Here is a 13633-nt window from a genome sequence, read left to right on the forward strand (position 1 = left end):
AGTTATAAAGTCAGAATTGCGAGTTATAAAGTCAGAATTGCATGAAATAAACTTGCAGTTGCGATTTAAAGTCCAATTTTGAGGGGGGGAAATAGACTGATATTTTCTCAGAATTGCGAGTTTATATATCACAATTCTGAGAAAAAAAGTCAGAATTGCGAGATAAAAATTCGCAATTACCTCTTTTATTTTTTATTCAGTGGCAGAAACGGGCTTCCATAATTCCATGTCGTATTTGCCAGAAGAGTTTTTTTTTAGCAAACATTTAGTAAATATTCAGTCTCAACCACTGACTAGTTCATAAGACATGAGACGTAAATAAACATGGATGTTCGTATGACATAACACGCAAGTAAACATACGCATCACAGCACTCCAAATGTCCGCAAGCATTTACATGCTTAATATTTTTCCCTGTTGATCAAATTATTTAGGTCTACACCACCCCTTCCAATCCAAATTGTAATATTATTGGGATTGTTTACATGAAGGCGTTTCAGTCCCACTGAGCTGTCAACCCAATTCTAAACAGATTCTTTGGGTACACATGTAAACGTAGCTACTGTCATCCAAAAAACAGATCTATGCCACGTGTGGGACACTTAGGTGTGAACAAACCTAATTCCATTTAGATTTGTTGGCAACATATGCTTGTTTTGAAAGTTTTTAAGTGCAAGTCTTGGTGTAATAAATGGCAGCGTCATGTAAAGCGAGCGCTCGCAGTGACCTTGTCGTCATTACAGGTGCCGAGTCTCTCTCGCGCCTCCTCCTGTGCGAGCAGCTGTGTGTTTAATGGCTTCATCTCCTCTCACAGAGCACTAAGAACTGGAGGGCAGCCGTGGACCTGACAGGCAGACTGCTGACGGCTCACGGCCAGGGCTACGGCAAGAGCGGCCAGCCCACCAACCACACCACTGACTCCCTGCAGGTGAGCAGAAGCACCAGGACACTGAGGCTAGATTTAGCTTGTGTCAGGATTTACTAAAGACATGTACAGTGAAACATTAGGCGTGCATACAGTTATTTTTGCGGCTGATATTATTGCATATACATTTGTAGGAGTTTCCCTTTCTGATGCAAAACTTATGGGAGGGAATCATTTAAATTAATTATGCAAAAGTTCATTTGCTAACATATCAAATCTAATCAAATCTAGTTTTTTTTATGAGTGTTTTCTCAACATTGCATATCTAATACACACCTGACAAACACATTTCAATTATTACTTGAATGAGGGCTAGTGTAATGTTTCATGCAAAATGTTTAATTGTTTAAATTTAATTCAGAACACGTTTCCTAAAATGTGTTAAACTAATAGATTACGAATTTTCGGCATTTAATTTGTAATCAGTAACAGACTACATTTTGTAAGTAATCTACCCATCTCTGATCATGGCTGTTTCTGCTGCCAGATCTCTTCAAATTATTTGTTCATGACATACTTGTCTATTGTCATTGGCTTTGTTATATATACACGTGTTAAACCAGCAAGATGATGTTTAATGGTATTCTGTATGTAGTACTTAACAGAGTGTATGTTCAGTAATATATGGAGTTAATACTTGTTAGTTTTCATAATGCCTGATTTCACCAGTAGAAAACAAAAAGTACATTGTAAAAACGTCCATGGCTGAAGCAGCGTAGCACTGTCAGTGTTTTAGCTATCGGTCTGACACCCACTCAGTCCACAGTAACACGCTGAGGGCCCAGCGGCTCTGGAGACGGATGAATCAAAGCACGCGCTCGCTTTGATGTGCCTCCACACGTACTGCTGCAGAGAAGAGTTACGCTGTAATACTCCCAGACCAGAAAGCATCGCAATACCACAGTTACAGAAAGAAGTAAATGTTGATCTGTTTTGTTGAAGCAGGTCTTCTCTCTACAGCTCTGGTTTGTGCGTCTTGCTCTTCTGGTGAAGCTCAGCCTTTTCCAGAACGCAGAGCTAGAGTTTGAACCCTTCGGGAATCTGGATCATCCAAATCTCTACTATGAATACTATCCGACGGTTTACCCTGGAAGACGAGGTAGAAGTTCTGGAGCTATTTAACTACATTTCATGTGCAAGATGATGTTAAGATGTTGGGAAATAGCTTCAGGAAGAGTTTTTTTTCTAAAAGAAATTAGTAGTTTTATTCAGAAAGGATGCATTAAATCGATCAAAGGTGACAGTAAAGACATTTATAATGTTGATTTCTATTTTAAATAAATGCTGTTCTTCAGTGAATCCTGAAAAATATAACGTATCACGGTTTACCATTCAAACTCATCTATCTATCTATCTTCATAGCAACACTCTAGCAACTATCCAAACCAACCTAGCAACCACCCCGGGTACCCTAGCAACTGCGTAGCAACACCTTAGCAACTGCCCGGGTACCCTAGCGACCGCATAGCAACACCTTAGCAACCATCCCGGGTACCCTAGCAACACCCTAGCAACTGCCCTGGGTATCTATCTATCTATCGTAATAGCAACACTCTAGCAACTATCCAAGCCAACCTAACAACCACCCTGTGTACCCTAGCAACCGCATAGAAACACCCCAGCAACTGCCCTGGGTACCCTAGCAACCCCATAGCAACACCCTAACAACCATCCCGGGTACCCTAGCAACCGCATAGCAACACCTTAGCAACCACCCTGGGTTCCCTAGCAACCTCATAACAACACCCTAGCAATCACCCAGAGTACCTTAGCAACCGCATAGAAACACCTTAGCAACTGCCCCTGGTACCCTAGCAACTGCATAGCAACCACCCCAAGTACCTTAGCAACCGCATAGCAACACACTAGCAACCACACATGTATTCTAGCCGCTGCATTTCTATCTATCTATCTATCTATCTATCTATCTATCTATCATCTCTGACAGACTGTATATTGCCTTCAAAACATTCAAACTTTAAGCTTTTAAAACTACTTCAAACTTCAAACTATTTCAGACTGAAGACCATCAAACTTAAAACTTTTTAAACTTCTTAAACTTTTCAAACTTTTTCAAACTTTATGGTCCGGCTTTCTCAAGCCAACTTAAAGTTTGTCTTGACGACCTTTTTTATCTAGTTACTCTTGTCGTTCCAAACCCGTAAGACCTTCGTTCATCTTCGGAGCACAAATTACGACATTTTTGATGAAATCCGAGAGCTTTCTGACCCTCCATAGACAGCAATGCAACTGAAATGTTCCCAGACACAGAAACGTAGTAAGGACATCGGTAAAACAGTCCATGCGACAACAGGGAAAGTGCGCGCATGCATCATGGTACTCTCCAAAATGGTGGAAGACGGTAACTCGGGGGAGAAAAATTGTTGAATAAAGTCATTATTTTAGTTTTCTTTGCACACAAAAAGTATTCTCGTAGCTTTGCAAAATTGAAGTTGAGCCACTGTTGCCACATGGATTATTTTACCGATGTCATTACTACATTTTTGGGTCTGGTAACATTTCAGTTGCATTGCTGCCTATGCAGGGTCAGAGAGCTCTCGGATTTCATCAACAATATCTTCATTTGTGTTCTGAAGATGAACGGAGGTCTTACAGGTTTGGAACGACATGAGGGTGAGTAATTAATGACAGAATTTTCATTTTGGGGTGAACTATCCCTTGATAGTCTACTTCAGAGATTCTACTAACTATAAATAACTTTACAACTACATTTCAAAGCCGTCATTAGAATAATAGATTGTCTAATTAATAACTGCAAACACTTTATTCATTCTACTGACTATAAGTAGCTTTGGAAGTACATGTCAACTTATTCTACTAACCCTAGCCTTAGTAGTTCTTTGTTTATGTTATATTTGGTCTGTCAGAAAGCAAAACTACCTGAATAAATGTGGGGAAAAATAGAAAAGTCATTTGAAATTGTAATAATATTTCACAATATTACTGTTTTTACTGTAATGTAGCCTTGGAGAGCAGACGAGACTTCTTTCAGAAACACTGAAAAATCTAAATTCTGAGTTTGAAAATTTTGAATGCTACTGTAAATGTCTTTCAAAGGATGCAACAAACCTGGTGAATTAAATTAGTTGCAATTATCAAATGCAATCATAACATCAGCCCACTACCCAACATATGTCATACTATATATGTATATCTCAGTCGGTCAGGTGAAATCTTCAGACGGTGATGCAGCGCTTGACTCAGGATTCGTCCTGATATCAAAGAAGCGCATGATCAAAGCCACAACCCCTTGTTTCACCAGCATAGATTCGGTTTCTTTAATGTGTTTCTTGACAGAAAAACAGAAGCGAGAATAGAACAATGGTGCACTTACGTTCTGCATAAGAGAAAGAGCGTGCATTAGTGTTAATATATGGTTCTGTTTTGCATGTTCTAGGCTCGATGGTGCCGTTCTCCATGCGTGTCCTGCACGCCGAGCTCCCTCAGTACCTGCAGAAGCCTCAGGAAACTCTGGACCGTCTCCACAGAATAAAGAGCGTCTGTCAGAAGGTGAGCCCGCGCTTTACACCTCAGCGCCCGCACCTGCTCGCAAATTTAATTAGCCTCGCTGTAATTAGTGTTGTAAAACTTCTGTTCCTGTCCTTTCACAGATCTTGAGTAACCTGCAGGAGGGTTTAGCTGAGGACGGGAGCATGATGAACCTCACGCAGGACAACAGACTCGGTACAGACCGCTCAGATCTGTCCTCCGCAGCTAGTGCAGGTCAAATACATAGCGCTGTTGAGTCGAAAAGAATACAAAAATCTGTCAACATTCACTCACCCTCATGTCATCACCCTTCCAATTAGTTATTTATGAGATTTCATATAAGTTATGATGCCCATGTTATATTACAGCACAGACTTTTAAGAGATATTCACATACGGACTCAACATCTCTTAAAGGTCTGTGTTGAGAAAGGACTGTAAAGTCGATATTGATCATCTTGCACTCAAAATATTTTTTTTAAATATTAAAATGTTCTTAAAGTGAGACAATGCCCTAACTTCCTATTAGGACAAATATGTGACCCTGGACCACAAAACCAGTCATAAGGGTACATTTTTTGAAATTGAGATTTATACATAATCTGAAAGCTGAATAAATAAGCTTTCCATTGATGTATGTTTTTTTATATATATTTATATATATTTGGCCGAGATACAACTGTTTGAAAATCTGGAATCTGAGGGTGCAAATACATCAAAATATTGAGAAAGTCGCCTTTAAAGTTGTCCAAATTAAGTTCTTAGCAATGCATATTACTAATCAAAAATTAAGTTTTGATATATTTACGGTAGGAAATTTACACAATATCTTCATGGAACATGATCGTTACTTAATATCCTAATGATTTTTGGCATAAAAGAAAAATCGTTATAGGCTATAATCTGATGCGCTACATGTCTGCTGTAACAGTACTGTGATTTCAGTTTCGATTCACTTCGCTTTAATTTGCATTTGAGAATGCAACATGAATCGTTTATAAATCTGTTGTTGTTTACAAAGAGAAGTTTCAGTGTCACATGATCCTTCAGAAATCATTCTAATATGCTGATTTGCTGCTTAAGAAACATTTACTCTTTTTTATTATTATGAATGTTAAAAACAATTTTTGCTTAACACTTTTGTGGAAACCATTTACCATCGCCTTTAAGATTTGTCTGGCTTGAGATGGCAGCATAAGATCCCGTCTTGAGTGATCCATCAGAGTAGAACGCTGACGCGTCTGTAAGTCTTGCATGCTTGATTGACTTCCTCACATGTTGTTTTGGTGGAGACAGAGATAAATGCATGCTTCAGCATAGCTGTGATTTCAGTAGCCCCCCCGCCAGCCCACCGGCTGTGTGTCTGATGTGCTTTCAGCGGGACGGACTCCCTCCTTCATGGGCACACGTCTGTAGCAGACCTGCCAGGTGCTGACAGACCGGCGGGCCGGTGCCAGACTGCTGTTTTTGTGTGGCTGTTCATTGTCCCTGGCAAAATGAGGAAGAGAGGTTAATCAGAGCAGGATGGGTTCAGATAGAACACATACATCCTATAATGCACGTTGAAGTTGCAAATTTTGTCTGAGCCATGGATGCTTCAGGTTCAAGTCAATATAATTTTCAGGATTATCAATATCATTTTCTGTCCTCCATTTAGTGTGCTGATAAAAATGCAAAAGCCCAAAAAACAATGTGGCCACAAAAAAAATGTTTTATTAAAATTTTTACTAGGGCTGCACGATAAATCGCATGCGATATTTAACGCACATCTTATCAGTAAAGCTGGTTCTGTAATCAGCGGTAAATCTCCATCACGTGCGTGCTTTCACATTGAGGAGCATTAACTACACAGAGCCGTTGTTCACTGACGATCTGTGCAAAAAATCACGCGAATAGAAAGAAAATCGGAATTGGCAAAAATCGGTATCGGCAGATCACACTAACAAGAAATCGGAATCGGCCAAGAAAATTGCAATCGGTGCATCTCTAATAAAAACATGCTGCAAGTTTCAGAAATCAAAACTTTCTCCTTTGTTAGAAACCGCTTATATTGAAGCCGAGCTGCTAAAACGACTTAATTCTTTTTAGTATCATAATGAAAGGTCCTAAAACGACTAGTTCCCTTTCGAGTATTCACTTAACATTGTAAAACATTCGCTGTGGGAACTCCTCCCCTTCTCTGAAAATCCTGAAAACCTTATAGGATAATGCCAGTACAATAAACTGGCCAATTGTCGCTAATTATGTAAATCAAATGCAATTACTGACAAGCCTTCAGGCAGTATATAATGTGGTAAGAGCGCCAATTGCCTCAGAATCAGAACATACGACAACTTCTTCACTGCATCCGATGGCTACCTTCTGTCGAATCTGCGCTGGCCCCATCGACCCACTGGACCCACACACGCACTGCATCGCCTGCCTGGGCCTGGCCCAACGCTGAGGCTGCGTTCTCTGAATCTGACTGCATGCACTGCTCTGAGTTGCCAGCACGCCTTTTGAGGATTCGGAGGAGCATCGCTCGTGGCCATACGGGAACAAGGTCCACTGCTGTCAGGGAGCCGCTGGTGGGCCCTTGCTTCCCCGACGCCCCTTTCGCCAGCCCCCAACACTGAGGGCCCCCCAGACCTCCAGGAGGAGCTCGCCAGGGTCCTTGTGAAAAGCCGTTAAGCTGAACTGGGATGCTCCAGAGGAACCTGCCTGGAGTAAGCCGCCACCAAGCTGCCTCGAGGAGGAGGGTTCCGTTCTTCCCGGATGTCCACGAGCAAGTGGTGAAGTCGTGGTCTGCACCCCAGTCGGCGCGTGTCCACTCTTCCACACAGTCCGTGTTCTCCCACGCGGACGGGGCGGAGGTGCTTGAAGGCGATGAGTCACCTAATACTCCATCCGTTGTTGAGATCATGCTCCTCTTCTGCACCCCGCTTCCCTCGCCGTGTCCTCTGTGGCTCCTGTACCTGAGCCCAATGTTTTCCGCAATCAGTGGATGAGACCCGGGAAAAGGCATCACGGACAAAAAAGGAGCCCCCACCGTGACAGTGGACCACCCTAGGCTGCCAAGCCTTCATCCTGATGGACCTGCCAAGAGGAGGAGAGAGCTCGCTGGAGGCTTGGCTCCCAAGCACCGCATCCTGCATTATGTTCCCCTTGTTCCTGTGAGCGACAAATGCAATGTTCATGTTTCTGTTGGTTAAATAAAAACACAAACATCCTCACAGAAAGAGCTGTTTCCTCCTCATCATATAGATATGGCATTACTCACCCTGCCTCAGAGCAGCACAGAGCCGCTGTCTTTGCCTGTTATGGCCTCCCAGTGTTATCCTCCACGAGCCATTTCCCCGTGGAGAGCTATTCCAAGCTGGGTGCTGGGCATAATAGAACACAGGTATTCTCTCCAATTCAGACGCAGACCACCCCGTTTCAACAGCGTGGTTCCGTCACTGACATTGCCTCAAAATGCCCCTGTTGTTTCACAGCCTGCTCGCAAAAGGAGCGATAGGGCGAGTCCCTCTGAACGAGCTGGAGAGCAGGTTTTACCTATTTTGTGTTACCCAAGAGAGATGGGGGACTCTGTCTGATTCTGCACCTGAGACCCATCAACAGAGCACTTCACAAGCGTGTGTTCAGGATGTTGACTCTGAAGCAGATCCTGGCTGGTTTGTATCCATAGATCTGAAAGATGCATACTTTCATATTCAGATAACACTGCGCCACAGATGCTTTCTGAGGTTTCCTTTCGAGGGCACGGCATACCAGTACTCACTGCTCCCTTTCGGGCTGGCTTTAGCCTTGCCCACATTCCCGAAGTGCATAAATGCGGCGCTTTCCCCTGTCAGAGCGAGCGGTAGGGCGAAGGTGGATCTGTTCACGACAAGCAAGAACACGCATTGCCTGCTGTTCTTTTCGCTGTCTCGCTCCCCGCTGATGGGGGACGGTCTGTCATCGCGTTGGCTGAGAGCCAGGCTTTATGCGTTCCTCTGGTATTATGCAAAATCAGGGAAGAGAGAGCATTGGTGATCCTCATTGCCCCGAACTGGCCGAATCAACCTTGGTTTCCGGACCTCAGGGAGATGCTGGTGGCTCCCCCTTGACGAATCCCACTCAGGGGGGATTTCAACATCAGAGCTCATACAACGAGGGCTATTGCTTCTGAGAGTGGGTACGAGACACTGCTCGATCAGTAGTGTTCAGTCTTAGATTCTGAGGCAATTGTTGCTCTCACCAGAATTCACCACACCCATCCGAACGGGGCGTTCCGACGAGGGGGCTCAAAAACAGGACAAAAAATAGCTTGTTACTTCTAGGTTATGTTTTTTGATACAAAAGTCATGTTAAAGGGGTCATATGATGCGATTTCAATTTTTCCTTTCTCATTGAAGTGTTACAAGCTCTTGGTGCATAAAGAATATCTGTAAAGTTGCAAAGACTAAAGTCTCAAATCCAAAGAGATATTCTTTATAAAAGTTAAGAGTCAACCACGCCTACCTAAAACGCCTCATTCTAACACGCCCCCACATGTCTACATCACTATGTGGGAAGATTTGCATAACACCGCCCAAATGTTCTCCCAAAGAAAGAAGGTGTAACTTTTATTCTCGCTGTAGTATTGTTGCTGCCGCCATGTCGTGAAGACGCTGTGTGCTTCGTTGTGAACGCGAAACTACTTTGTTTGGTTTTCCAAAAGAGGAGACAACTTAAGTTGTATTTACAACACTGTTCCAGAACAGTTCAACCCAAATATTCAGATGTGTGCAGCGCATTTTATGGAGGACTGTTTCCTGATCCTGGTAGAGTAGACTACAATGTAGGCTTGCCGTGATTGATGGTGATTGCCGTGATTGATGGTGATACGGGTGTTAAGCCCCAACACCGGTTACGTCACTTGCCCACCGCGTCACCGACCCCCACCGTCGTTTTGATTTTTATAGTAATAAAAATCATTTAGTTCAGTAAAAGAACAGACACTACAATTAAAAACTGAACGTCCTACGTCTAAACACACATATCCACAGAACTCCCAATGCGAGGGCGACACGTTTGCTCATAAAGATTTTTAATGCCGGCGTGCTGTATGCGCTCGCATTTTATTGAGACGGAAACTTTTTATAGGTAAGAAATTGCACATTCAGGAGCTGGTTTTCAACGCCCCATGAATTTTTTAAATACAACAGCTAAAAGCTACATATATTTCTCAGCAATGAGGTGATAACTTAGCAGTTTTTGTAATTAAACCGACAAGCTTGTTTGCAATGCTTCACAATCGCTCGCTCGCACATGGGTGCATGCGTTCGTTCATTCGTTCGTTCTCTCTTGCCTTAATTAATTCAAATTAATTTCAATAAATGTCATGTTTATTTCACTAAAGAATTCTACCTCTAACGAGCTGTAGATAAAATCTGGTAGCATGCAATTTGTTCCCATTCTTGAACAACCTAGTGAGCCCTTTCTTAACTTAGACTACGTTTACACGACAACAGTGTAGTCAAAAACTGAAACGTTTTTCCCTTGCGTTTTTTAAAAGTTTCACGTATACACAATAGGCTTGCTGCGATAGATGGTGCTGACGGTGATACCGGTGTTAAGCCGCAACATGTCACTTGCCCACCGCATCACCGACCCCCACCCCCAACAGACACTACAATTAAAAACTGAACACGGCTGCTCATTGCAGTTGAACGACAGTTGCATCACAGATCAGATTTAATTTCTCCAGTGAGGAGAGTGAGTCGAGCTGAGTGACAAGAAGAGTGGGGTGAGACAGACAAGACGATCGCGGATGATTTAGTTTCGAAACTAAATCTAAAAGCGCCTGTTTGGCAATATTTTGAATTTTGAAAAGCCTGCTGACTTTTGCCTTTTATCTAAGGTGATTTTGGAAATTTTTTTAAACATTAGTTTCTTATTTAATTGGTTCCACATTGTTTGCTGATTTTTACTTTATTTAAACTTTGTGTCATTTTTTTATTTTATTTGACATCGAGGTGTATGCCGTGCCTCCAAGCTTTCTCACTCGTTTTGCTAATAAACGTTCTACGTTTCTTATTTATTTGGTTATATATATTACATGTTTACTTGTTTCCAGTTTTGTACATTTAAACTTTATGCAAGTTATTTGTTATTTTATAGTAGGCATAGCCTGCCCTATAGCATGGTGTATTTTTATTTGTTTTGTTAATAAAAGTTCTATGTTTTATATATATGCTAAAGTGAGTTTGACATTGTATTTTGTTGTTGCATTCAAGCAATTGATGCCGAACTGCTGTTAATTCGAAAGTGAAAGTAAAATGCGCACTGCGCTTTTAAGCTATTTAAAAGCAAAGGAAAGCGAGGAAAAGAGGGAAAATTCAAACGAACTAAAAACGAACAATTGCTTTACTCCGAATTGCCGCTATTTTAAAGTGAAAGTAAAATGGGCACACCGCTTTTACAAGCTATTTAAAAGCGAAGGAAAGCGAGGGAAAGCCCCGCTCCCGCGGTGATACCGGTATTACCGGTGTTGTTACACGCCGATTAAGCGGTGGGAAAATTTCCTCACCGACACAACCCTACTACAATGCCGGCAGTTCTGATTCAGTCTGTAAGTACGTCTTCATATTTAAAGGATTTGCCACTGATGATTCAAACGTGAGTTTTGAGCAGTGTAGAGTAGTGCTTGTTGTTTGTCATTTCTGTCACAAATGCAGACATGGTTTTATGTTTACGTGGCGCGATGCAACACGTAAAAAGACAGTATAAGTCATTATAATCCGTAATTATGTCCCCACTGGATGCAACAAATGCCTCGTTTATAATGGGTTTTAATATTTTTGTCTCGTCGCTCCGGCCGGACACGGCATCGTCACAATATGGTAAGTGGTTTAACATTTCCGTCACACACTTGAGGTATTCGGCCAATCACAACGCACTGGATAGCTGGTCAATCAGAGCACACCTCGCTTTTCAGACCGATGAGCTTTGTAAAAATCGACGCGTTTCAGAAAGGCGGGGCATAGAGGAGAAACAATAATGTACAGTATGTGGAAAATAATGTGTTTTTTGAAACTTAAACCGCATAAACACATTTCATTACACCAAATACACAAAATAATGTTCTTTTTAGCAACATCATATGACCCCTTTAACATTATAAGTGGATCTCGGAGAACAGTATAAATTGAAAAAAAAAGGCAGTTCATGACCCCTTTAATCAGTATGTTCTTCAGGAATAGTCTCACAATTATCATTGTTTGTGCAGCAGGCGAGTGGAGGAAGTCACACAGCATCAGTACTGAGACATACGCTGAAGTCTGTTCATGCACACACACACATATGAGATCAGATCGGCTCGCTGATGGGGGTCTACAGTGAGCCAGAGGGGGGAAATAAATGCGATTGTCACTGTGTCTTTTCCTCCTACACTATAATTCGCGCCAGCAGACCAAAAATTGATGGCCCAGAGCCAGGAAAAGGAGGGAAAGACTGCAATTTCCAATTCCATTCGCTCAGTCTGTCTCTCTCTCTCTGCTCTGTGTTTCAGCCTCCATCCAGCTGTGGAGGTCACGTCTGAGCAGGGTGATGTACTCCATGGCCAACTGTCTGCTAATGATGAAGGTACGTGAGTGGAAGAGCAAGCAGACTTATACTCGCTCGCACATTCATATGTGACCTGAATCATATCTGTGCACATGAACATACTCTAGGGTTAGAGATTACAGGCTTTCCTTCAAGCAGGTGCCTACTGATAAAATAGCTTTTCTGATTATTGTTCTACTGGTAAAACAGTGTGTATGCAGACATACTAGACCTTTATAGTATACCCTTAGATTTAGACTGTCAGTGGCTAAACAAATATGCCTGATTTTTTGCAAGTTATCGTGTTAAACAAGTGCCATCTGCTGGCCAAAGACTGTAGTGACACACACACACACAACAAAGAAACTCACAAACATGAATCTTGTTGTAGTGCATCTTTTTTTGAATAAATATTGTATAAATGTCATGCTTGGGGGGGGGGGATTTTTAAGATACAGTGCAGTTAAATTCGATAATTGAAACTTAAATTCTTAAATTGTTGTCAATTCTATTTCTGATTTATTTTAATATATATCACTTCTACTCTGATTTATTTTCTATAAAATAAACATGAAAAGCATTTCACTGCTTGATGTATGAAAAATGTAAATTATTATTTTGAGTAATATTAAATAATGATATGTAATTACTATAGGATTAGGGTCTTTTTTAAAGTTAGCTGCATACAATAATTTAATTATTATAATTGCATAATTTACTGTTATTACTGTAGTAAGTACAGGTAACGTATAAAAAGGACACTGTAAAATAAAGTATTAACAAATTCCGTCTTTATTTTTGTTCAGAACCCATATTTTGTAACACAAATAGACAATTTGTGAAGAATTCTCTCACAGTCTTTTCAGTGACCACATCTGTCAAGCTTAAGGATAAAAATGCATGAAATAATCTTAACATTATTTCATACACCAACTATATTCAAGTCTTCTGAAGTCATTTGATGCTTTGAATGAGCTTTCCTTTCCACCGCAGCTGTCAAATCTCATTCATCCCACAATATTTAAACTGGCATGATGCATTTGGTCCGTCGCTCACATAAAACTATCATATGACTTCAGGAAACTTGGAATATGTTACCTCCTCCTCAATCACTAGACTGTGGAGGTTCCTAAGTCATATACTGTAGGCATTTTTATGGTACTGTCATGGTGTTTTTGTTCTTTTGGAGCTTGACAGTCATAGTCATGGAAAAGAGCTGCACAAAGATTCTTAAGAATATTTCAACAAAGTAGTTTTGGAAGTTGGAACAATAATTTTAAAAAAGCAAAAGAAAAGCTGTGATTATTTTCTCTTTCACGTGAAGGACTATGTGCTGGCAGTGGAGACATATCACTCCATCATCGAGTATGAACCGGAGCAAAGAGTGCAGCTGCTGAGTGGAATCGGCCGTATTTTCCTACAGGTGAGAGCAGAGACACCAGGAGTCACTGGATCAGATGGCATCAACAGCAAAACCGCTTCGAAGTGTGAACTTTAGAACTTTAGAATTGTGGCGTCTGCTCTATGTACACTAATGTCCAAAAATTTGCGGTCAGTCATTTTAATTATTTTAATTATGTTCAACAAGGGCACATCAAAGGCCTGAAAAAAAAAGAAAAAGAAAAAGAAATAACCTTGCAAATGCTGTAAG

General features: G+C 41.3%; 1 protein-coding gene across 1 annotated transcript in view; it reads left to right on the top strand.

The window, feature by feature from the left end:
• The window catches only part of LOC107589762 (trafficking protein particle complex subunit 12-like), a 35255-nt gene that overhangs the window by 18297 nt on the left and 3325 nt on the right, over nucleotides 1-13633 (top strand). Inside the window, exons 4-9 of the mRNA XM_016278284.1 lie at nucleotides 815-928; nucleotides 1886-2024; nucleotides 4344-4456; nucleotides 4558-4630; nucleotides 11948-12021; nucleotides 13307-13405. Of these exons, the coding sequence (XP_016133770.1) occupies nucleotides 815-928; nucleotides 1886-2024; nucleotides 4344-4456; nucleotides 4558-4630; nucleotides 11948-12021; nucleotides 13307-13405 (612 nt within the window). The remainder of the gene's footprint in view (nucleotides 1-814; nucleotides 929-1885; nucleotides 2025-4343; nucleotides 4457-4557; nucleotides 4631-11947; nucleotides 12022-13306; nucleotides 13406-13633) is intronic.

Source organism: Sinocyclocheilus grahami, unplaced genomic scaffold (genome assembly GCF_001515645.1).
Source record: "Sinocyclocheilus grahami isolate Dianchi unplaced genomic scaffold, SAMN03320097.WGS_v1.1 scaffold120.1, whole genome shotgun sequence".
Taxonomy (NCBI): domain Eukaryota; kingdom Metazoa; phylum Chordata; class Actinopteri; order Cypriniformes; family Cyprinidae; genus Sinocyclocheilus; species Sinocyclocheilus grahami.